Source organism: Schistocerca piceifrons, chromosome 1 (assembly GCF_021461385.2).
Source record: "Schistocerca piceifrons isolate TAMUIC-IGC-003096 chromosome 1, iqSchPice1.1, whole genome shotgun sequence".
NCBI classification, from domain to species: Eukaryota; Metazoa; Arthropoda; class Insecta; order Orthoptera; family Acrididae; genus Schistocerca; species Schistocerca piceifrons.
In genome coordinates, this window is record NC_060138.1 from 732,771,913 (window position 1) to 732,798,843 (window position 26,931).

A 26,931-nucleotide genomic window follows, 5' to 3' on the forward strand; every position below is an offset into this window, starting at 1 on the left:
CGCAATACGAAGCCTCTGGTTCTGTATTGCAAACGTCTCCATCGTAGCGTGTTACGGAAAGACACGGTGCTGATAAACGCGCGAACAGGACAAGTCCCTGGGCTCTGACGTTGTCGAACGGCTCGCTCTGTGAAGTGCAGTGGTGGCGGTGGCGGGCCCGAGGAGTCAGGCGGCGCTGCGGGCGGCGGGGGCGCGTCGCGGCCGGCGTCACTGCAGCCGCATGGAGACCCAGGCGAGCGCCCGCGGCAGCGCCACGCGGCTGACCTCGCAGTTGACGGTGCGCGTCGCGCCGTTGAGCACGAAGAGAGCGTCGGCGGCCGCGGTGGCCAGGTAGCGGCCGAAGACGCCGGGCGCCGCGATCGGCCGGTTGGGCGCCCCCCACTCCGCCAGCTGCGCGGGCATCGCCGCCCCGACGCCCGTGATCACCTCCACCTTGCCTGCACAAATCGCGTTTTTTTTTCTTCTATTGTAGTATGCTAAAAGGAAGGGAGTGAAGTAGGTTTGAAGCCTATCTGCGATGTTATTTAACCCTAGCTATACCATCGAATTGTCCATACATAAAGTGCATTACAAAAGTGTGGGCGTGGGGGGGGGGGGGAGCAGTAAGCGAATTACACACACTATAAAAATTTTTAAAAAAATCAAATTCGTTATAGTTTGTTCAGTTACACACCGAAGCGCCAAAAAAACTGGTATAGGCATTCGTATTCAAATGCAGAGATATGTAAACAGGCAGAATACGGTGCTGCGGTCGACGACGCCTATATAAAAAGACAAGTGTCGGCCGCTGTTGTTGGATTGGTTACTGCTACTACAATGGCAGGTTATCAAGATTTAAGTCAGTTTGAACGTGGCATTATAGCAGGCGAAGGAGCGATGGAACACAGCATCTTCGAGGTCGCGATGCAGTGTGGACTTTCCCGTACGACCATTGCACGAGTGTACCCTGATTATCAAGAAATTGGCGAAACACCAAATCTCCGACATAGCTGCGGACGGAAAATGATCCTGCAAGAATGGGACCAGCGACGATTGATAAGAATCGTTCAACGTGACAGAAATGCAACCCCTCCGGAAATTGCTGCAGATTTCAGTGCTGGGCTGTCAACAAGTGTCAGCGTACGAACCATTCAACGAAACATATCGTTATAGGCTTTCGGAGCCGAAGGCCCACACGTGTATCTTTGGAGTGCACGACACAAAGCTTTATGCCTCGCCTGAGTCCGTCAAAACGGACATTGGACTATTGATGACTGGAAACATGTTACCTGGTCGGACGAGTCTCGTTTCAAATTTTATCGAGTGGATGGACTATAAGGATATGGAGACAACCTCATGAAGCCATGGACCCTGCATATCAGCAGGGGACTGTTTAAGCTGGTGGTGGCTCTGTAATGGTGTGGGGAGTCTGCAGTTGGAGTGATATGGGGCCCCTGATGCGTCTAGGAACGTCTCTGACAGGTGACACGTACGTAAGCATCCTGTCTGATCACCTGCATCCATTCATGTCCATTGTGAACTCCGACGGACTTAGGCAATTCTAGCCGGACCTTGCGGCACTTCACACGTCGAGAATTGCTACAGAATAGCTCCAAGAACACTTTTGAGAGTTTAAACACTTACACTGGCCACCAAACTCCCTAGACATGAACATCATTGAGCATATCTGGGATGCGTTGCAATGCGCTGTTCGGAATAGATTTCCACCCCCTGGTACTCTTACGGATTTATGGACAGCCCTGCAGGATTCATGGTGTGAATTCCCCGCTGCGCTACTTGAGACCCTAGTAGAGTGCATGTCACGTTGTGCTGCGGCACTTCTGCATGTACAAGGAGACATACACATTATTAGACAGTGTGCCAGTTTCTTTGGCTCTTCAGTGCATTAACAACATGGTTTTGAAACAGACTGGTGTGCTAGTACAACCCGTAAATATCTTTCAGCAATATCAATGTATTTTCAGTGACGTGTACTGCCAAGCTGGGAGTGCTTAAAGATCACCACAAAAAATTCTGAAACGCAAATTTCGTTAATTTTTGCTGTCGTTTGCTCATAACATATTTTTTAAAGAGACACTGATGTGAATGTAAGGCCTTGAAGCTAAAAATAGTGTATATTACGTCCATTGTGGAAGGTGTCATCTACTACTAAGACTTAAATTTTTGGCTTATTCCATTCCATGATGAGTTCATTTTGTACAGCAACTGATACTTGAAATTATGTAAAGAGACAGTCTCAATTGCCGTATTATTAAAAATAACGTGTTTCGCCTGTTTAAGGCTTCTTCAAATTTTCGAAAAGAAAAGAAAAATCGAGGATGTAATTATACAAAATTGCAAATTAAAGATCATAGTTTCAAGCATACATTAGTTAAGTTTCAACGACACCAGCGGCTTTTGTTGTTGTTCACGCCACTAGCGTGGGCACTCTAGTTTCAATGTGGCCTTCTATTAGAGCCTTTAGTTCACTGGTGGCCAAGATCTTAGCTTGCAGGCCATGCCCGTATCCGAGTACCAAAGCGCTCAGCCTCTCTTCACATTTCCTCTACTGTAGCACTGTGCCGTCTGAGTGCCAGAAGGAGGGAGAGGGGAAAACAGTGAACGCGCCGCATTTAAATGGCAAAAGATATTCCGTATGTAGCCGGCCGCGGTGGCCGTGCGGTTCTAGGAGCAGCAGTCCGGAACCGCGGGACTGCTACGGTCGCAGGTTCGAATCCTGCCTCGGGCATGTATGTGTGTGATGTCCTTAGGTTAGTTAGGTTTAAGTAGCTCTAGGGGACTGATGGCCTAAGATGTTAAGTCCCATACTGCTCAGATCCATTTGAGCCACTTTTTTATTCCGTATGCCTTGGTTTTGTATTTCACATTGATCAACAACATAGGCCACAAACAAAACAAATGTTCGGAATTAATTAATTATTTCTGGCGTGCTGAAGACATTATATAAATTTTATCTGGTACAGACTATCGACAATCGGACACACGCTAAAAATTTCACAATGTTTTGCAGTCAAGTTACTACGTAAATATGACATTTAGTTTCGTTATCGAAAAACAATATTTCACACAAAGATGTCGATCTTAATGTTGTAGCATTTTTGCAACCTCATTATGTAGACTTGGAAAATATACCTGAGAAAAGCAATGTAGACATCCTGGACAGTTTTAACGTAAAAAGAATTGTTAATAAAACTGAAATAACGTTGCAGGTCAATCAGTTACATGTGCAAAAGCTCAAGGGTGTTTCAAAGTGAGACAGCAAACTATCTCGAAAACAGTTCTGAAACAAATGTAAGGTTGACAGTGTCCTCATAACCTTTATTAATCATTGTAATTCTTGTACAGTCTCAAAAAATTCTTCAAACGTCATACCTACCTTAAAGTTACTAAGGCTAGGGAACTGGATTGTCTTTGTCAGAATGTTTTCCTTCTACAACGTGATTTTCTTTCTAAATGTTGTAAGTAAGCTGTTTAGGTTTTTGTGTTGGTAACACCACGTAGCGCTCTATATGAAAATCACTGACTGTGCTGCGTGCAGTCTGTGGCTGGTTGGCACTGTTGAAATATTCGCTATTGTATTGTTGGGCAGTTGGATATGAACAGCGCAGAGCGCTCGCAGTTGGAGGTGAGCCGCCAGCAGTGGTGGATGTGGGGACAGAGATGGCAGAATTTTGAGAGCGGACGATCTGGACGTGTGTCCATCAGAAAGAGTAAATTTGTAATACTTGCTCAGCTGTTTGAAAATCAAATAACGTAGAGGTTTTCCAGCAGAGTAAAATATAAATTTTCCTAAGGGGCGGTTTCAACGTATCCCCGTCAAATCATAAAAAAGTTACCTTGCAGTGTCATACTGCGGGCAGTGTGCATTCAAGTTTACTTAAAATGCGAAGAATGTTATAATTTTCTTTCCTGCATTCCTTTTCCTTCATAAATTCAACAATAGCGAGATTTAAATAAAAAAAACAGGCGTGCTCGTTGAGTTAACAAGCGCACTTTGCAGTAATATATGAAGTCTCCATACTCTTAGTCGTTTCAGCGAACTGCTGCAAACGAAAATGGAATAATGGGTGTGACTTCAGAAATTTTAATATTCATACCATCAGTTTCTTCAAGTGCTCCATGCCTGAAAATGTAGCACAGAGTGCTTCTTGCTGTACAGAACAATGGACCCCGTCTGTCAGTTGTAATTTTTTACTCTTTCATCGTCATCTAAAAGATTACGTTCTTCCTGTATGGTACTATAACGTCGTTTCGTAGCAAGTAAGCAGTACGCGTCGCTTATGCAGCCCTCTCTTCTGTTAATTCCATTCATTTTAAAGTATAGAGAAAATAGATAGCTTGACTGCCTCTCGACCACAGCCACTCGACCTGTGGAGTTCCTTCATACCACGAACAAATAGCGAAGGGTTAACAGCGCTGACGTCACGATTTTGCCGATCTCGGACAGTTGTGCCGACCGCAAAGTGCCGCACTGCAATGCTAAATGAAATGTCACGCTGTCCCGGGTACTTCCGAGAAAGACCGAACAAAGCCGAGTGGCAAGCCCGGCCTTGGTCCGCCCGTGACCCGCACACGCTGCGTACGTGAAGTTCGGCACGATGTGGCCGACCCTGCTTCAGTCACCTGATATCCAGGTTCAATCTATGTACGTTTGGCTGTACACTGCACTTCACCCGGGGGCTCTGACTATTTTAAGGTATTTTCTGTTACCTTATTTGTCTGTGCCCCTTCCTTTTATCTTTGCCTTCATACGTTTATCGCCGTTTTTTATCTTTTTAAATTTACACTCCTGGAAATGGAAAAAAGAACACATTGACACCGGTGTGTCAGACCCACCATACTTGCTCCGGACACTGCGAGAGGGCTGTACAAGCAATGATCACACGCACGGCACAGCGGACACACCAGGAACCGTGGTGTTGGCCGTCGAATGGCGCTAGCTGCGCAGCATTTGTGCACCGTCGCCGTCAGTGTCAGCCAGTTTGCCGTGGCATACGGAGCTCCATCGCAGTCTTTAACACTGGTAGCATGCCGCGACAGCGTGGACGTGAACCGTATGTGCAGTTGACGGACTTTGAGCGAGGGCGTATAGTGGGCATGCGGGAGGCCGGGTGGACGTACCGCCGAATTGCTCAACACGTGGGGCGTGAGGTCTCCACAGTACATCGATGTTGTCGCCAGTGGTCGGCGGATGGTGCACGTGCCCGTCGACCTGGGACCGGACCGCAGCGACGCACGGATGCACGCCAAGACCGTAGGATCCTACGCAGTGCCGTAGGGGACCGCACCGCCACTTCCCAGCAAATTAGGGATACTGTTGCTCCTGGGGTATCGGCGAGGACCATTCGCAACCGTCTCCATGAAGCTGGGCTACGGTCCCGCACACCGTTAGGCCGTCTTCCGCTCACGCCCCAACATCGTGCAGCCCGTCTCCAGTGGTGTCGCGACAGGCGTGACTGGAGGGACGAATGGAGACGCGTCGTCTTCAGCGATGAGAGTCGCTTCTGCCTTGGTGCCAATGATGGTCGTATGCGTGTTTGGCGCCGTGCAGGTGAGCGCCACAATCAGGACTGCATACGACCGAGGCACACAGGACCAACACCCGGCATCATGGTGTGGGGAGCGATCTCCTACACTGGCCGTACACCACTGGTGATCGTCGAGGGGACACTGAATAGTGCACGGTACATCCAAACCGTCATCGAACCCATAGTTCTACCGTTCCTAGACCGGCAAGGGAACTTGCTGTTCCAACAGGACGATGCACGTCCGCATGTATCCCGTGCCACCCAACGTGCTCTAGAAGGTGTAAGTCAACTACCCTGGCCAGCAAGATCTCCGGATCTGTCCCCATTGAGCATGTTTGGGACTGGATGAAGCGTCGTCTCACGCGGTCTGCACGTCCAGCACGAACGCTGGTCCAACTGAGGCGCCAGGTGGAAATGGCATGGCAAGCCGTTCCACAGGACTACATCCAGCATCTCTACGATCGTCTCCATGGGAGAATAGCAACCTGCATTGTTGCGAAAGGTGGATATACACTGTACTAGTGCCGACATTGTGCATGCTCTGTTGCCTGTGTCTATGTGCCTGTGGTTCTGTCAGTGTGATCATGTGATGTATCTGACCCCAGGAATGTGTCAATAAAGTTTCCCCTTCCTGGGACAATGAATTCACGATGTTCTTATTTCAATTTCCAGGAGTGTATATACTCTTGGTTTTGTTCCACTTATCTTGTTTGGCGATTGTTCCTTTAGACGGTTTGTTACCATTTTTCCGACTAACCGCCCTACCAGCTGGTAATATTTAATGCCCTGACAGCCTTCAATCAGTGTTAATTTGATTTTTAAATTTTTTAACATTTTTTTTCGAAAGCTTAACGCAGCTTAGAACCATGATCCTCAACGTGTAATTTTGTGTAATTACATCCTTGCTTTTCCTTTCCTTTTAAAAAGTTTGAGGGTGCCTTAAGAAGGCAAAACGTGTTATTTGTAATAATATAGCTTTCCAACCAAAACTATGATAAAATTATAAAATTTTTGGGTTAATTTTAACAGAAAATTTAAAACGTAGATGAAATCTGGTAGAAGAATCCTTGAAAAACAGTAAGTATCCTTATTTTCAAAATATTTAAATATAAAGTAAGACTAGATTATAACAGTTTGCTTATGACACTGTAATTCTGTCCGATAACATAAGAAGAAAATTTTAATGGGATGGATTGTGTCTTGAAAAAAACTGTAAGATAAACATCGAAACAGCTTAAAACGGAGTACAATCGAATTAAATCATTCGATGCTGAGAGATTTGCATGAGGAAATGACAAACTAAAAGTAGTAGATGAGTTTCTATTCTTAGCAGTAAAGTCACTGATGATTGCCAAGACAGAGATGACGTAAGACTCTGGCTGGCTGTAGCAATAAAAGAATTTCTGAAAAAGAGGAATTTGTTAACATCTAATACGTAGAAATGAATATTTGTTTGTTGTCTGTTATGCATTCCTATACTATTCATGTGAGGGCAATGAATCTTTGGTGAGATTTGTACGGACACCTACGAAGGCTTATGTGGGTGTAATAGGGGTGGAACTGAAATAGGGGTGACATAGATCTTAGCACAGGAACATCTAGAGTATTTCAGTCAAATGTTCTTATGCTTGTTCCGCTATTTGTATAAAAATATTGTGGGGGCAATACACCCTACCACTAGTAAGAGTGGGGATAAGAAGACATCAGATGTAAAAATGTTCGTAGAGACCAATATTACTATTCAGTTCTTAGTTTTGTTGTTGTTAGGTTTATTGTTAGACTATTGAGTTGGAGGTGGGTGCCAAAAAGTGAAATATCTCCACAATACCTCAAGAAATTTGTGCCAAAACTGTCACTTCTATCACCTGCTCTTTGGAAAAAATTACTGTGCCAGTAATACGGCGCTAGCAGCCATAAGGCAGGATGGTTTATGGCGAAAAGGCGTGAAATAAAAGCATAACTCAAGAACAGCTGGAGTAATTTCAATCACATCTGGTACATACTCGACTCCTTATTTGTATACTCAGAAAGTATTCCTGAACAATCACTGAATGTTTGTCCTTGGAGTATGAAATAGATGTGGAAGGTGAAGGCGGGCAAAGCCGCGTACGAAAAGGCAGAATAATAGAAATGTCCACGTTGAATAGTATCTTCTGAAGACATTTGCCTCGTGCGTAGCCTTGTACGCGATTAAAAAGTGGACGATAGCCAGTTCAGACCAGAAGAGAGTGGGATTACGTGGGTAGATGGAATAGCAGACGAGGAGGTACTGAATCAAACTGGGAGATTGAGAAATTTATACACAACTTTACTGAAGGAGGGGATTGGTTGATAAGAGATATCCTGAGGAATCAAGGACAATGGAAGAAAATGTGATGGGTGAAAATTGTAGGAGTCGAGCACTTCAATGCAGTAAACAAGTTCGAATGGACGTAGGTTGCGGTAATTATGCCGAGATGAAGAGGCTTGGACAGGATATAGTAGCAAGGAGAACTGCATTGAACCAGTCATCTGACTAAAGAAGACAACAGCACCTGACTGAAGACCAAACAGGTACAAGAATACAACAGACACGTCTCTAATACAATGAGACCACATTCCTGCATATGCGGGCGGGCTCACATCTTTCCTATATTGTTTCGAATATGCTGCAGACGTTTCGTCGGGAAGCCGTTGCACAGCCCTCATACAGTCCAGATCTTAGGCAACTACAAAATGTTCCTTGAAGTGATTGACCGTCTCGTCACATTCTGCGATAAATAGATTAATAGTTATTTCGATTGCTTTTGTAATAATGAAGAGTTTACTTACTTTTTTCCGTCTGTCTCGTTTTCATTCGACTGCCCCTTATATTATCGCATGTATCTACCTACTGGGGTTCCGTCATCAAAGAAGCCAATGTGATTAGAATGTGTAACAACAGCTTTTGTCGGGGCAGCGACAACACCCTTAGTGATGAATAGCAAAGGGCACTTGATGCCGAAAGGTGATATAAAAATAAGCTCAGATATCCACCATCGAACGAAATCGGCATTGCTGCCAATAATCTTTACTCACTGAGTTCAACATAATCTCTCGTGGCATAAGAAAGTTCCGTAACTTTGTGGCGTCTGCATCACATTCTTCGGCCAGTTCAATAAAGTATCTTTCGGTTTATGAAATCTCCTGAAGATGGCGACAGCGGAAGTCATCGAAAGCCTCACTTTAAATACAAACCTGAAGCGTTTATTTTTAATTTGTTTGCGACACAATACATCTTACTCATAAATATAAACGTCTTGTGTGTGTACGAGGGTATATTCTCGTAAAGAGGTACTTTCAAAATGTAATATTCTTCATCTTCTTCAGATTTACGGGAGTGTAAATCAGACACAACTGATTTATGGACCGTTGCTAACTTCTAACTATCACTTGCAAGAATGTACGAAATCAAAAAAGTCTTCATCAGAGTGTCTGGAACAGAAATGTGATTTTCACTGTCTTAGACACTGAGATACCATGTTCTGCTATTGGTCTTGATAACTATTCATTCATGATTGTGAGTAGGAAATATGGAGTAGTTTTCCTCAGGGAATGAGGTCTCCTACTGTTTAATTATTGTGTGAAGGTTGTCTGTGGTATCTGACTACAGAGCCATTACAAAAGAGGAATCTTGCAATCAGAAGAAAAAACAAATCGTAGAAGTACCCATAAATTCTCAAACATAAAGAGGATGTCATGGTTGTGAATATGACCATTTAAGTTTTAACCGACATGGTTCAAATGGCTCTGAGCACTATGGGACTCAACTGCTGAGGTCATTAGTTCCCTAGAACTTAGAACTAGTTAAACCTAACTAACCTAAGGACATCACACACATCCATGCCCGAGGCAGGATTCGAACCTGCGACAGTAGCGGTCTCGCGGTTCCAGACTGCAGCACCAGAACCGCGCGGCCACTTCGGCCGGCTAACCGACATGTCCAGGTTACTTACCTATTAGCGTTTCCATTATCACTACCAACTCGGGATTTGTATTAACGAGGAAAACACGGCAAGAGCTATAAACCGATTTCCCAGAAACGTCGGATCAGAATAAGCAAACACGTGTCTAGGCTTTTCCGTACACACTCGGCCGTTTCTGAGGTAACGACTATCAAAGTTTTTGTGGTTCTATATGAGCCTTTAAAAAGTGACTAATTCAACCGAAGCAGTGGCACAGTGCCCGGTTTCAACAACTGCAATCCGTGTTCGAAAACCGATTATTATTTTTGTTTTTTTTTTTCTATTCATCTACCCGCTTTCGTAAGAATAGCTACATGAATGTTTTCCAGGGTATGCTCAAATCATTTCTTCTGTATTCGTCTACTCATTATATGCCAGGTGCATGAATTTTAAAGAATTAAATGAACCGGAAATTTATATGAAATTGTTTTCGGTAAAATGCCCGTAGTGTAGTGTAGGCGCCAGTTTTCGATAAAGTGATTCGTTATGCGCAGTTTGCAGCGAAACTTACCAATGTGTGAAACCTTCAGCAACGTTTACAACATTTCTTTCGCGAGTGCAATTGTCACTGTTGCAAATCTGCTTTCGCGCGATGCTCGTGTTGATCGGAATTTATGTGTTTAGAACGTGTCTACGATCAGTATAATCCAAGGGAATGCACCAGATCTCAAAGAAGAATAAACATAAGAATAAAATATAATAATTAATACAGAAATAGATAAAAGAATGAATTATAAGAATAAGAGAATTTAAAAAGATTGTATCCCCTGAATATACCATAAGCACATAAATTTTATAATAAATGTATGACACTTATTGTGAAACCCAATTTGCAATTAATATAACGCCCTTGTATCCCATAACGAGATTAGGAATATTCGTGTAGAAGCCTTCTACGGATATGGGTAGATTAATAAATAATAAAAAAAATGAAGTTCGTCGAAAACTTCGACTGTCGTTCCCTCAGAAACTCTTATTCCGATTCTTCTTCCACAAAGTGAAGTTTCTGGGAAATCGGTTATGATAATTTCCTTCTTCTTCTTGTAAGTGTAAGGAAAACGTGTTTTAGTTCTTAGTTAAAGGTGAAGTATATAGCAAGAACATGCTTTCATTTTCAGTTGACTTTACGGGTTAGTTCGTTGTGGCGCCGGTCGCTTGTTACCTGAGGACAGGTCCAGGAAGAGGACGTCCTCCTTGTCTGACGCACTCGCGTACAGGTCGTAGCCGTGCGTCGTGCGTGACGGGTAGAAGGCCACGTCACTGATGTTCAGCGTCGTCTTTACGTCGAAGGAGAACCTCAGGTCACCGTCTGAAAACCACAATGCAAAGTGACGTCTCTGGAAGTGAACGTGTAGTGAATGTTAGAAATGGTACAGGTAGGGGAAAATGTTATTTCATCGTTAACACCGAATAATACCAATAACAAAGGAAAAATAAAATCATCTTATTGCGAATGCTGGCTTTCAAAGCAAAATTTCACAGAGGAAATTTTAACTGTTCGTCGACCGAACAACTCTGTTGCCTAGAAATATAGTTTCGACAATCGTCGTACAAGGTATCCGTAGGTGAAGAGATGCATGCCTGCACGAAGTTACCTTTTCTGGAGTCTGAACCGCACTCCTCTCCCGAGATACGTCGGGCGGACCAAATGCGTCCCGACAGGTGTGTGCGGAGCCAAGTGCTGGTATCGGCTGTGAATGGCACCCGCTGTCTGAGCCACCAATTTCAGCCAACAGCCTAATGCAGTAATTCATACAGACCTGAACTGATCCCCAAGACTTTTGATTATTCATATTTTCACCCTCTCGTTGATAACCGTGTTCCAGACCCAGGTGCTAAGAAAATTCACTTGTCTGTTGAAAGCCATCGTTGGAACTGTGTCCTCCCTCTATAGATTTGTTTTTCAAAACGAGGTGAACCCTTCTTCTGTCATCACGGACAGTACGAGATACACAACATGTCTGTGCTACTACCAAATCGGCAGTCAGCAACAACACACCCCGAGAGGGATTTTAATCCGCAACGTCGCTTTTCCATGAACTGCTCCTCACTGGTTGACCTATTCGAGCACACTTCAAGCCCATATTCAGCATCAGCATCTTCGGAAAGTAAGTTCATCGGTCGAGAAATGATGGCGTAAATGGCTCTGAGCACTATGGGACTTAACATCTGAGGTCATCAGTTCCCTAGAACTTAGAACTACTTAAACCTAACTAACCTAAGGACATCACACACATCCATACCCGAGGCAGGGTTCGAACCTGCAACCGCAGCGGTCCCGCGGTTCCAGACTGAAGCGCCTAGAACTGCTCGGCCACACCGGCCGGCCTCGCGAAATGAAAACCACAGTGTAAATCTGATGACGTTTTGCACAGATATACACGGTAGTGTCTCTAGTAAGCGCGTCGATAGCGGAAAATCACTCTTCTCAATTCTGAGCTCGCAGTGAGCACTTAAAGATGCCTAGAAAATAGTGTCTCCCGCCAAGTATGAGGGCCTGGTGAGAGATTTCGCCTGATGTCGTACAACCCACATAACGTAACTGTCATGAGTTTCGTTCTTCAAGACAGTTCTCGGCTGTACCCTGCAGGACAATGAAGATGCTCCTGCAGCCATTTTAGATGGGGAGTGTTTGATCACCCACAACACAGGTTGTAACTGGCTCTTCCAGAGTTTCGTCTCTGCTCTCATGAACACTCGAGCACAGTCAATTAGTTGTAGACGAGCTTAGACACTTGACGGAAAGTTGCCTACTAAGACGGGGGTATTGGATAGTTGGTACAGCGCTGCCAGAAATATCTAAATCGGAATGACGACTATGTAGAGAAGAAGCTGTAAGGGGTAGCTGACTGTTGCAAATAAAACATTTTTGATTTTCTCATTGTTTCCCATTTCGCGACAGATCGGAACTTACTTTCCGAACAGCCCTCGTACTTCAAGTTTTACTCTGTCTGGAAATTTCAGTGACAAGAAATAACGGACAATGGCTCTGTCTCCAGGATATTACTGCAGGAAGGTGCGCAGGAAATCGACCAAACATACGGGTAGTTCAAAGATGTGAGAGATACACCGCAGTGGCAGTAGCTGGATGAATCGCAAGATAGCGTACACCTTCCAGGTCACTGATGTTGCTGGCCTTAGGCACGGTTGTAGCACATACTAGGAAGTGAAAAGCGCTGTTCCAGTACGATGCCCTCCTCAACGTTTTCTATAAATTGGGTTCAAAGACTTACAAGCAGTCTAATATCGTAGCAGAGCGTCAAAATTTGAGTAGTGGCGTTAGATCAGCAGCGAAAGGCAGCAGACGAGACGTCTGCACACATTACATTCGAGGCTCGTCACTTTTTTCCTTATCTTTCGCCAAACACATGCTGCGCTACTACAAATTATATTTATTTGAAAAGAAACAATAGTTACAACAACAAACCTAATCACAGTGATACATTTGTCATAAGTATAGTCGAGGTGTAATAAGGAACTTTGGTGAAATGAACCTACATTCATCGAGAGATTCAAGCGCATGTCTCAGTGAATGACCGGTATATTCATGCTTCAAATAATTAACATCGTGAGTGTAATGCTTTTGGAGCACCAACATGGAGGAGGTGCGTCCCCTATTCACGGTATGGACCGAGGTATGCTGTTTCTCCAGCTACCTGAGTGCAATACTAGAAGTGGTGAAGTTGCTAGTCAAAGATTTGTAACTGCTCCGGACGCTCGTGCTGTACTATTCACTGCAAATGTAAGTTGTTTACTACGATTGTGATTAATATTATTGCTGCTTTCTGAAGAACCATGAATCGTTGTAGTGATACAAACCTTTGGTAGCAGTTAAAAAATGATAATGACAAGACTCGATCGCACTACGGACAGACTTGTAGTCTGGGGTCTTACCCGGTTGCGTTAATGCCCCTGCTCGACTGCCAGTGCACTCGTGTGCTATTCAAATGGTCTAAGTGTGTACTACAATATTTGTGTGCTGCAATACAACTGAAGAAAAAAAATCGCTCTAATTTTAAAATGTCGTATCTCCACCCATGGGCCTTATACTTCGTTTCTGCTTTCTAGGTGACCTCGAACCATAAATATCATTAATAGGTTTGATCGTGCAGGCAGAAACATTTTTTAAGTCGCCAGAGTATCGAATGAAACGAGACCGAAAATAAGAGCGCATCTGACTTACGAAAACTCTTAATGAACGCTACCAGAATAAGAAGATCGAGTAAATTTTTATTATTCTCGTTCTGTCGGTGAAAATTGAAACTGAAAGGGTAGCATAGGTATACTTGCTCAAGTGAGCGCGTTCTCGTTATCTCAAGAACAGAAAATAGCAAAGAATTCTCTACGTCAGAACATCCGTGTGACGTCGCAGCTGTGGGAGTAGCGAGGTATTGCATCGTGTGCTTCCTTGTGCGATATCACATACTGGTGTCTTTCAAACACCTTGCAGTCTCTGGCGGCGAAAATGAGTACAGATTTCACCAGTTTCTAGCCGTGGTAAATATTAAATTTTAAATTGATTTCCTATCTAATATCCGATTGACAGGCGTCGGCAATATTCTTACGTGTATGGGGTCCCTAATTTGTTTTGCAAACTGTGAAAGGTGCGAGGACATAAAAGCAAAGTAGAAAGATGGTAATTGCTAATAAAAACAGTGATATACACTTAAATCAGGATTGAGCAAACTAAGATTTTTAGCAGAGGGCAGAATTTACTGACCTATCAGAGACCAACGGCACAGATAGATTGGTGCACAGAATTGGGATAAAACCAGAGAGAGAAGGTTGAAACATGAAAAACGCATAAATGTGACAAAGAGGGAGATATCAGTAAATAATACAAGGCTTGCGGTCGTAGTGGGATATTCGCGCTCACCATGCAGATGAAACAGTGCGTGTATTGGTACGATACTATTGTGTTCTGTTCAAGGAAATGAACAGCTAAACTATTACTGATAGTACAGTGAAGGCTTACACGATCATACCCCCCCCTTTTTTTTTTTGAGTCAACAGTCTTTTAATGGTTAGACGCGGCCCGCCACGAATTCGTCTCTTGTGCCTCTTCATCCCAGAGTAGGGCTTGCAACCTACGTCCTCAATTATGTGCTGGATGTATTCCAATCTCTGTCTTCATCTACGGTTCTTGCCCTCTATAGCTCCCTCTAGTACCTTGAAAATCATTCGCTGATGTCTTAACTGATGTCCCATCTTTGCTGTTTCTTCTCCTTATCAGTATTTTCCACATGTTGCTCTCCCCTCCGTTTCTGCACAGAACCACCTCATTCCTTACCTGATCAGTCTACCTAATTTTCAACATTCGTCTGTAGCACTACATCTCAAATGCTTCGATTCTCTTCTATTCCGCTTTTCCCGCAGTCCACGTTTCTATACCGTACAATACTCTGCTCCAAAGGTACATTCTCAGAAATTTCTGCTTCAAATTTAAGCTTATGTTCGATACTAATAGATTTCTCTTGGCCAGGAATGCCCTATTTGCCAGTGCTAGTCTGCTTTTTATGTCCTCCTTGCTCCGTCCGTAATTGGTTATTTTGCTGCCTAGATAGCAGAATTTCTCAACTTCATGTACTTCGTGACCATCAATCCTGATGTTAAGTTTCTCGATGTTTTCATTTCTGCTACCTCTCATTACTTCCACCTTCCTTCGATTTACCCTCAGTCGATATTTTGTACTCATTGGGCCGTTCATTCCATTCAGCAGATCATGTAATTATTCTTCACTTTCACTCAGGATAGCAATGTCATCAGCGAATCGTATCATTGATATCCTTTCACCTTTAATTTTAATTTCACTCCTGATTGTTCTTTTATTTCCATCACTGCTTCTTCGATGCACTGATTGAGCACTAGGGGAGAAAGACTAGACCCCTGTCTTACACCCTTTTTAAGCACTTCGTTCTTGGTCATCCACACTTGTTATTCCGTCTTGTCTCTTGTACATATTGTATATTACCTGTCTCTCCCTACAGCTTACCCCATTTTTTCTCAGAATTTTGAAAGCCTTGCAGCATTTTACATTGTCAAACGCATTTTCCAGTCGATAAATCCTACTAACGTCTCTTGATTTTTCTTTAGCCTTGCCTCCATTATCAACTGCAACGTCAGAATTGCCTCTCTGGTTCCTTTACCTTTCCTAAAGCCAAACTGATCGTCATATAGCACGTCCTCAATTTTCTTGTCCATTCTTCCTCATATTATTCTTGTCAGCAACTTGGATGCATGAGTTGTTAAGCTGATTGTCGGATAATTGTCGTCCTTGTCAGCACTTGCAGTCCTCGGAACTGTGTGGATGATACGTTTCCGAAAATCAGATGGTATGTCGCCAGACTCATACATTCTACACACCAATGTGAATAGTCGTTTTGTTGCCACTTCCCCCAGTGACTATAGAAATTCTGATGGAGTGTTAAGCACTCCTTCTTCCTTATTTTATTTAAGTTCCTGCAAAATCTGTACGGTCGAGATCCACGAATCTTTTCCGTTGCTAACATTTCGTTCACAGCTGTGCTGAACATCTTCAGAGAGGCTCGTGGTTCGTGAGTCGGCAAGAATCGGCGGAACCACGAGTCTCTCTGAAGATGTCGAGTGCATCTCTGTACGAAACATCAGTATCGGAAAAGTTTCATGGATCACGACCACACTAACCTGAAGATTCACCAGCAGCTAAACTACTACAATTGCATAGCGGCGAAAGCCTACAGAAAGACAGGTACCCGAACGGTTACGAGGCTGCAGTCCCGGACCTCAATCTGAACGGACCGGGCGTAACGAAGGCCAGATATTTTATGGCCTTGTTGACGCTCTACTCCGGTAGTCTTCCGACTTCAAAAAACAGATGCCTTGCAAACTACGTGGATAGTTGAGTTTTCTTGTACTGGCACAGTCCCAAGCATCGGAACGGCAGCTTTCACTGCAGCACTACGTTTCCCAAGAGGAAGAAGATGCCTGTTTAAGCCTTGAGCGGTTTATAATGGTTGTTATCATCTGGAGAAAATTATTAACTCAGCACCATGTCAACCGAAATCCGTTTCCAGTTGTCACAAATTACTATCAGGAAGTTCCTTTGTCTGGAAACTTTTGTTAGTGACCAGAATGAGATTTTCACTCTGCAGCGGAGTGTGCGCTGATATGAAACTTCCTGGCAAATTAAAACTGTGCCGGACCGAGACTCCGAGACTCGAACTCAGGACCTTTCCCTTTCGCGGGCGAGTGCTCTAACCAGTTGAGCTACCCTAGCACGATTCACGCCGCGTCCTCACAGCTTTACTTCTGCCGGTACGTCGCCTCGTGCCTTCCAAACTTTACAGAAGCTCTCCTGCGAACCACGCAGAACTAGCACTCCTGAAACAAAGGATATTGCGGAGACATGGCTTAGCCACAGCCTTGGGAAGAGCACTTGCCCGTGAAAGACAAAGGTTCCGAGTTCGAGACAGTTCTAATCTGCCAGGAAGTTTCAATTTTCCTCTCATTTATCGGTACAAATTTTCGCCCTTTCAACGAGATTTTGGACTCCGGAAATAAAAGGAAAGTCCTCAGGGGCCAAGTCAGGGAACAGAGCATCAGACAGCACTGATGCACTCTACCAACTTTTTTTTTTTTTTTTACTCATTTTGTTCGATATTGTTCGTTGCGTTTGGTCGGGGCGTACGTCACAAGACATCCGTTCAAATTGATCGGTGGTTCCTTCACCCAGCCCTCTGACCGAACACGCTGAGCTACCGTACCGGCTGTCCAACTGAGCTACCCTAGCATGACGCACGCCCCGTCCTCACAGCTTTACTTCCGCCAGTACCTCGTCTCCTACCTTCCAAACTTTAGAGAAGCTCTCGTTTGGAAGGTAGAAGACGAGGTACGGGCGGAAGTAGAGCTGTGAGGACGGGGCGTGAATCGTGCTGGGGTAGCTCAGTTGGTAGAGCACTTTCCCGCGAAAGGCAAAGGTCCCGAGTTCGGGGTCCCGAGTTCGAATCTCGGTCCCGCACACGGTTTTAATAGGCCAGGAAGTTTTTGTTAGTGACTTAAACTGTGACTGATTTTCCAAGTAGCTTTAATTAAAATTGAAGGAGGAATTATGAGTACATCCATGAGTAGTTCCTGTATTTGTCACCTTATTGTTGGGTCCACATGTCGCGGTCCTGGGAAGATTCGTTGTGTTACACCTTGTCAGTCGATAAATACAGAGCAGACGAAAAGCTAGCTGTGACAGGTCAGATGGATTTACTGCCAGGCAGGGGCAGAGGGCGGCTTACCAGCGACGCGCTGTACGACGAGCGTGACGCCGTCTCTGGCGCGGTGCAGCGTGACGAGTGTGCGGCTGTCGGGGCTGAGGTGCGGCCGGCCCAGCAGCGAGGGCCGCTGCGACACCACGGCGTCCGTCACGGCGTCCAGCACCAGCTGGCCCGCCGGCTGGCCCGTCGCCGGCTCCTCGCACTCCACCACCACCAGCCCGACTGCGGCATTTCGAGACCCCAGCAGCTGTAGGACGCACACTACAGAGAGCTGCTTACCGTTCTACATCTCGTAACTGTGCCACATCTACCGGGAAGGAGAGGGAGGTGGGCGGTTTCTTTTGAGATGGACACTGATTGCCAATTGTCGTTCTGTCCATTACAATTATCCGGGTTGTTATGCCGTGGTCGGTTGATGAATTTTGTGTCAATTCCCAACGTTTCGTCCCCGTCTGCGGAGGACATCTTCAAGGGGGTCTGTAGCTCGATGGAAGGTCCAACACACCCACTGGCATATTACTATAAACATAACTAGGTCTAGATTGGGATTTAGCATCTATTCCACAATGTCAGGTCTCGTAAGCGATGACATCTCGGTCAGCGAATGATTCCAATCCAGGTAGAGAGGCATTCTCACATCGGACAATAGCTAGAGTAAACCATGCACTTGCAGTACTCCCTGTGCCAGCATCAAGACTGAAATTAATTCGATATCCACGGAAAAAAGAGGTCCATTTAATGTGACAGTTTGTGCAGTGCCATTAGTTCCAAGTTTATTCTCGAGGCTTATTATGTGTTTGTAGACTGGCATGCGGTGGCGACATCGACGATACACACGTCGACGAGGCATAGTGCTTTCTATGCTCTTGCAGATAGAGCTCACAGCGGAATGGTTCCACTGTCGTGCACTGTCCTCTTATATAGAGAGCGACCGACCTTGGTTACGTAACGCGGCTGATAAGGGACTTAGACTCTGCAGGCACCAGCAGGCGACCGTTATCCCGTACGCGGACTCTGGGTGTTCTAGGAGCGCGAGTCTGCTGGCGCCGAGCCAAGCGGGTTGCGTAACCAGACGCTCCTAGGTCAGTTCGCTCTCTATACAGGGTGTTACAAAAAGGTACGGCCAAACCTTCAGGAAACATTCTTCACACACAAATAAAGAAAAGATGTTTGTGATTATGTGTCCGGAAACGCTTAATTTCCATGTTAGAGCTCATTTTAGCTTCGTCAGTATGTACTGTACTTCCTCGATTCACCGCCAGGTGGCCCAATTGAAGGAAGGTAATGTTGACTTCGGTGCTTGTGTTCACATGCGACTCATTGCTCTACAGTACTAGCATCAGTCGAAGTGTTCGTACGCTTCTCAACAACAGATGCGGTGATCGATGGATTGGTAGAGGCGGACCAATTCCATGGCCTCCACGCTGTCCTGACCTAAACCCTCTTGACTTTCATTTATGGGGACATTTGAAAGCTCTTGTCTACGCAACCCCGGTACTAAATGTAGAGACCCTTCGTGCTCCAATTTTGGACGGCTGTGATATAATACGCCAATCTCCAGGGCTGCATCAGCGCACCAGGGACTCCATGCGACGGAGCGTGGCTGCATGTATCCTCGCTAACGGAGGACATTTTGAACATTTCCTGTAACAAAGTGTTTTAAGTCACGCTGGTACGTTCTGTTGCTGTGTGCTTCCACTCCATGATTAATGTGATTTGAAGAGAAGTAATAAACTGAGCTCTAACATGGAAAGTAAGCGTTTCCGGACACATGTCCACATAACATATTTTCTTTCTTTGTGTGTGAGGAATGTTTCCTGAAAGTTTGGCCGTACCTTTTTGTAATACCCTGTATAAGCGGGCAGTGCACGCCAGCGGAACCATTCCGCTGTGAGCTCTACCTGCAACAGCATTGAAGAAGCACTATGCCTCGTCGACGTGTGTATCGTCAACGTCGCCATCGCATGCCTGTCTACAAACACATAATAAGTCTCGACAATAAACTTTGAACTAATGGCACTGCACAAACTGTCATATGGCCTTTTACATTGTCGTAATATTCGTAATGACGAAAAAATACACGTATGGATGAAAGGACTTGGTGTACTTGCTGTAAATGTTACTCTAACTGGTGATGTAACCCTGTACTATAATTATTAATAAAGTGTGATCTGTAGCATCAGCCATTAACCGTGGAGTGTACATCGCGAAACGGGGGCTCAAGCATGCAACAGTTTGAAAAAATTCCAAAGCATAGCAGTGCTGACAGTCAGCAGCGAGCCAGTAGGTGTGTTGGATCTTCCATCGAGCTGCAGACCCCCTTGAAGATGTCCTCCGCAGACGGGGACGAAACGTTGGGAATTGACACAGAATTCATCAACCGACCACGGCATAACAGCTCGGATAATTACAATGAACATGACATTTCCGGCCTTGAAAGTCTGCATTTTAGTATCACTGTCTTTCTGTCAATGGAAGCTACACTGCCTGACAAGGAAAAGTGGATCACCTACAGGGGGAGGAGGAAACGGAAGGAATCCTCTCGGCCACAGACTGATGTTATACGAGTGATCACGAGACTGAGTCACCTTAACAAATAACTTGGTACTGTGAGCCCATTTATTAATATGACGTTTCACCCGATCTGGTCTGTAGGCATGCAGTGAGTCGGTTGGGAAGCGGTTGCACCCTCTGCTGAGGCACGCTGGCCCGTAACTCTTGCAACTCGTTCTTGATCACCTGGTGACTGAGACTAGGGCAGAGTTGCCGTCTGAGTTGGCCACAAAGACATTTTTCGAGGCACAGTTCATAAAGCTATTGTAAATGTAATACTGCCATTAATCTGTATATTTTTAAATTTTTTTGTTCCGTAATAATTTCGAAAAATTAACCAAATATTATAACGAAAGTAAGCTTTTCTTAAGTGTAGTTTATCTGTTTAAAATAGCCTCTTTGACGTAAGTGGAATAAATGTTTTAAAACATATTTTGTAAATAATCATGTAATATTTCAAGTATAACTGTAATTAATTACATCGATTTTGCATGTATATTCTGTCATGTAATTATAGTTGGTTCATACTTGGGGTTCTTGTAAGCAGAAGCGTAAATTGAAAAGGTGTAGGGGTCATAGGTGGAACGGAACTCCGTTCTGTGGTGGAATGGAAAAGGTGGTGGGGCTCGCGAGTGAGAATTGGCGCGCAAGTGGCTCAGACAGTCGGTAGCTGCCCTGCAAGTGGTGAATACGCATTACGTTGGTCAAGCAGTAGAGGCCCCGAATTTACCTGCAAGACTGGGTTTTGGCCTCGGACGTGTTCTACATGATTGGTGCAGTACGGCAATAAATTAATAGCTCAGAGATTTGCAATTTTATTGTCGCCACCAAGAGGAAGACAGAGCTATGTACATCAAGAGCCGTAGCTGCGCAATGTTACTTCGCAGCACCGCCTCACGCCACCTTCGACATCAGTAAGAGGCAAAGTTTTTTATTTAGAAGTGTATCACAGTTTGAACCATCCATCTTCAATCAGTGGAATATAAGTGTTAAATGTACTCTTGTGTTTAACCGTAATTTTCCTTTTTCATTTAGCTCACTAGGGTCCTTACCTAAACGAATTTATTCCGAGTATCCTGACGTTTATTGAAGCTTGAATAATAGTAAATTATTGGCAATAGTACTGTTTTGGTAGTAAATTCTGAAAATCATTACTAAATACTGAGGTTTGCACATATCAGTTTAAGGGCCACCGCTTTGCGTGACCATGAGGGTAAGTTTTCAATAGTATTTCTGACAGTAAAGTAACTTAACTGTTTAACTGCAACAATCTTAACAGTAATTGTTCGTGTTGCTTCTCCATGTCAAAGAAAGCCAGACAAATATTGGTGTTAGTAAAACATTAACAAATAACAGTCTTAAAGAAATGAAATTTAGTCGTGTTAAATAATAGTTTTGGTCATATGAATGATAGCTATAAGTTTAATATTTTTGTATCCTTGTTGAAACACATGTGTGTCTTCTTTAAATAATTACTGAGGTATACTGATACATTCCATAAGTAACAGAAAGTGAGATCAATAGTACTTACTGCAAAGTGACCGTAGTAAATGGAAATTAAGTGGTTATGTTTAAATTACGTAATAAGTGAAAGTACTTATTTATTCAGTGTCGAAAATTGACTTCATCTTTCGATGTAGACACTGTCCCCTATTTGGGCTGGTGGCCGTTTTATTAAGCGAAACAGTTTTTTGTTATAACAGGCTTTGTCTGACAAAAGGTTTCCAAAAGTAATTATTCTCATTGCCTTTCCCACAAACTTTATGATTCGGAGAAAAATAGTTCGATACTTTACCTTTAGGTTGAACGCGATTAAAATCTCTCTCCGAGACTCGATGGTTTGGAATGTTAGTGCTACGTAATCGTGTGGTGGTGTTCCTGCCGCTACTTACTACACAGTTCTGACATTCCGAATCGCGGATCTTCCGTCTTTACAGTGGTAGAACTTAAACGTTCTGATACCGTATTGACGAGAACGCGAAAGCACCGTTGCAAGTTGTAGTGTCTTGTTGTCCACTGTACTCAAATTCACGAAGGCAGTCCATAGAAACACGCGCAATCTGTGGACGAGAATTGCGCCTTTGAAAAATGGCACCACGAAACATTGGCATAATGAAGACGCAAGATGCATGTGACATACCGTTTTGCCGTCAGCGGAAGACGTGAAGTGAGAGACGATGGCTCCCCACACCACGATACCAGGAGTAAGACCGTTGTGCTTGTCCATAAGACTTTAAAGGATGAGACCTCAGCCCAGATCGGTGCCATACTCGCCGAAAAATGTCATCCGGGGTACGGCAGAACAGCAATGCATCGCTGATCACCATACCAAGCCGTTTATCAGTAACTCACACTTCACTCTCGGCACCATTCCAAACGCACTGGTTTCTGTTGTGTTAACGGTAATTCCCTAGTCCTGCTGTTCCCAATCTCTGAGCAATCATGGAAGAAGACACAGAATGTTACACGGGGTCCACTACTTGGCCCCGGATGGCAGGTACAAATGTGAAGGGGGTTACGATGTCTTTGGTGCACAATAAAGCGATCTTCCCTTGTGGTTGTCAGATATGGTCGAACGCACCGTTATTAGCTAGTACAGTACGTATGCTCTCATCCTCCTATGTAGTCCAACACCGGGCCATAGTCACATCCAGATGCCATCCAAATGCTCCACAAATCTGTTCCTTTCAACCATCTGGTGAAATTTGTATTTACGATAAGGGCCCTTTCTAACGGTTAGGTGCTGAAAACGGTGTCTACCACGAGAACGAAGTATCTTCAAGTCCTCCGTAGTGGTCGCTACATCTGAGGCTGCTCACGCCCTATATATACCCTACTACAGGGTGTCAATTATTGAACTATGCGACTATAAAACGTAAATTAGATGCAAACTATGGGGTGAGCACACTTTCTTCAACATGTGAGTCACTACAGATATTCGGATTTAAGTTAAGACATGTCCGATAGCCCTGTCGTCATTGGCGATGATGTGACGAAGAAGAATAGCGAAATTCTGCATGACCCGCTGAAGTGTTGGAACATCGATGGTGTCGATGACCATCTAAATGGCTGTTTTCAGCTCAGCAATGGTTTTATGGTTATTGCTGTACACCTTGTCTTTAATAGAACCCCAGAAAAAAGGAGTCGCATGTGTTCAGATTCCGAGAATATGGCGGCCAATCAAGGCCCATGCCAGTGGCCTCTGGGTACCCCAGAGCCAGAATGCGGTCCCCAAGGTGCTCCTCCAGGACATCAAACACTCTCCAGCTTCGATTCGGTTGACCTCCACCTTCATGAACCAAGTATTGTTGAAATCAAGGTCACTTTGGATAATTGGGATGAAACCTTCACGTATCGTTCAGTAGGTACCGTGCCATCAAGAAATATCGCACAGATAATTTTTTCATTGGACATTCCTCACCTCACAGTCACCCATTGACGATGAAGAGACCTCTCAATCGCAAAATGCCGATTCTCGGTCCCCCAAATGCGCCACTTTTGCTTATTGACGAAACTAGAAAGAAAACTGGCGTTCTACGGATCGGAGCGTGGAATGTCAGATCCCTTAATCGGGCAGGTAGGTTAGAAAATTTAAAAAGGGAAACGGATAGGTTAAAGTTAGATATAGTGGGAATTAGTGAAGTTCGGTGGCAGGAGGAACAAGACTTTTGGTCAGGCGAATACAAGGTTATAAACACAAAGTCAAATAGGGGTAATGCAGGAGTAGGTTTAATAATGAACAAAAAATAGGAATGCGGGTAAGCTACTACAAACAGCATAGTGAACGCATTATTGTGGCCAAGATAGATACGAAGCCCACGCCTACTACAGTAGTGCAAGTTTATATGCCAACTAGCTCTGCAGATGACGAAGAAATTGAAGAACTGTATGATGAAATAAAAGAAATTATTCAGATAGTGAAGGGAGACGAAAATTTAATAGTCATGGGTGACTGGAATTCGGTAGTAGGAAAATGGAGAGAAGGAAACGTAGTAGATGAATATATATTGGGGATAATAAATGAAAGAGGAAGCCGCCTGGTAGAATTTTACACAGAGCACAACTTAATCATAGCTAACACTTGGTTCAAGAATCATAAAAGAAGGCTGTATACATGAAAGAAGCCTGGAGATACTAAAAGGTATCAGATAGATTATATAATGGTAAGACAGAGATTTAGGAACCAGGTTTTAAATTCTAAGACATTTCCAGGGGCAGATGTGGACTCTGACCACAATCTACTGGTTATGAACTGTAGATTAAAACTGAAGAAACTGCAAAAAGGTGCGAATTTAAGGAGATGGGACCTGGATAAACTGACTAAACCAGAGGTTGTACAGAGTTTCAGGGAGAGCGTAAGGGAACAAATGACAGGAATGGGGGAAAGATATACAGTAGAAGAAGAATGGGTAGCTTTGAGGGATGAAGTAGTGAAGGCAGCAGAGGATCAAGTAGGTAAAAAGACGAGGGCTAGTAGAAATCCTTGGGTAACAGAAGAAATATTGAATTTAATTGGTGAAAGGAGAAAATATAAAAGTGCAGTAAATGAAGCGGGCAAAAAGGAATACAAACGTCTCAAAAATGAGATCGACAGGAAGTGCAAAATGGCTAAGCAGGGATGGCTAGTGAATAAATGTGAGGATGTAGAGGCTTATCTCACTCGGGGTAAGATAGATACTGCCTACAGGAAAATTAAAGAGACCTTTGGAGAAAAGAGAACCACTTGTATGAATATCAAGAGCTCAGATGGAAACCCAGTTCTAAGCAAGGAAGGGAAAGCAGAAAGGTGGAAGGAGTATATAGTGGGTCTATACAAGGGCGATGTACTTGAGGACAATATTCTGGAAATGGGCGAGAATGTAGATGAAGATGAAATGGGAGATATTATACTGCGTGAAGAGTTTGGCAGAGCACTGAAAGACCTGAGTCGAAATAAGGCCCCGGGAGTAGACTCATTCCATTAGAACTACTGACGGCCTTGGGAGAGCCAGTCCTGACAAAACTCTACCATCTGGTGAGCAAGATGTATGAGACACGCGAAATACTCTCAGACTTCAAGAAGATTATAATAATTCCAATCCCAAAGAAAGCAGGTGTTGGCAGATGTGAAAATTACCGAACTATCAGTTTAATAAGTCACAGCTGCAAAATACTAATGCGAATTCTTTACAGACGAATGGAAAAACTAGTATAAGCCGACCTTGGGGAAGATCAGTTTGGATTCCGTAGAAATATTGGAACACGTGAGGCAATACTGACCCTGCGACTTATCTTAGAAGCTAGATTAAGGAAAGGCAAACCTACGTTTCTAGCATTTGTAGACTTAGAGAAAGCTTTTGACAATGTTGACTGGAATACTCTCTTTCAAATTCTGAAGGTGACAAGGGTAAAATATAAGGAGCGAAAGGCTATTTACAATTTGTATAGAAACCAGATGGCAGTTATAAGAGTTGAGGGGCATGAAATGGAAGCAGTGGTTGGGAAGGGAGTGGGACAGGGTTGTACCCTCTCCCCGATGTTATTCAATCTGTATATTGAGCAAGCAGTGAAGGAAACAAAAGAAAAATTCGGAGTAGGTATTAAAATCCACGGAGAAAAAATAAAAACTTTGAGGTTCGCCGGTGACATTGTAATTCTCTCAGAGACAGTAAAGGACTAGGAAGAGCAGCTGAACGGAATGGACAGTGTCTTGAAAGGAGGATATAAGATGAACATCAACAAAAGCAAAACGAGGATAATGGAATGTAGTCGAATTAAGTCGGGTGATGCTGAGGGAATTAGATTAGGAAATGAGACACTTAAAGTAGTAAAGAAGTTTTGCTATTTGGGGAGCAATATAACTGATGATGGTGGAAGTAGAGAGGATATAAAATGTAGACTGGCAATGACAAGGAAAGCGTTTCTGAAGAAGAGAAATTTGTTAACATCGAGTATAGATTTAAGTGTCAGGAAGACATTTCTGAAAGTATTTGTATGGAGTGTAGCCATGTATGGAAGTGAAACATGGACGATAAATAGTTTGGACAAGAAGAGAATAGAAGCTTTCGAAATGTGGTGCTACAGAAGAATGCTGAAGATTAGATGGGTAGATCACATAACTAATGAGGAGGTGTTGAATAGGATTGGGGAGAAGAGAAGATTGTGGCACAACTTGACTAGAAGAAGGGATCGGTTGGTAGTACATGATCTGAGGCATCAAGGGATCACCAATTTAGTATTGGAGGGCAGCGTGGAGGGTAAAAATCGTAGAGGGAGACCAAGAGATGAATACACCAAGCAGATTCAGAAGGATGTAGGTTGCAGTAGGTACCGGAAGATGAAGAAGCTTGCGCAGGATAGAGTAGCATGGAGAACTGCATCAAACCAGTCTCAGGACTGAAGACCACAACAACAACAACATCCATATGAAAGCGGGTTTCATCACTAAACCAAACATGCACGCGCATAGTAACTCCCATCTTACTCGACAGCCAAAGGTGTAGTTTAAACCTCCTAACACAAACCTTTCAGTAGTTATGACGATTTTATTTTATATAGTTCAATATTGGTCACTCCGTACACACGAGTAACATTAACGCACTCTCCTGAGCTTTCTACCTATCACAGACCATTATATGTCCGGTC

General features: G+C 44.0%; 1 protein-coding gene across 1 annotated transcript in view; it reads right to left on the minus strand.

The window, feature by feature from the left end:
* Positions 1-207: 207 nt before the first annotated feature.
* The window catches only part of LOC124773250 (follistatin-related protein 5-like), a 194,970-nt gene continuing 168,246 nt past the window's right edge, over positions 208-26,931 (minus strand). Inside the window, exons 10-12 of the mRNA XM_047249388.1 lie at positions 17,776-17,976; positions 10,674-10,820; positions 208-437 (exon numbers count right to left, since the gene is read on the minus strand). Coding sequence (XP_047105344.1) covers positions 208-437; positions 10,674-10,820; positions 17,776-17,976 — 578 coding nt within the window. The remainder of the gene's footprint in view (positions 438-10,673; positions 10,821-17,775; positions 17,977-26,931) is intronic.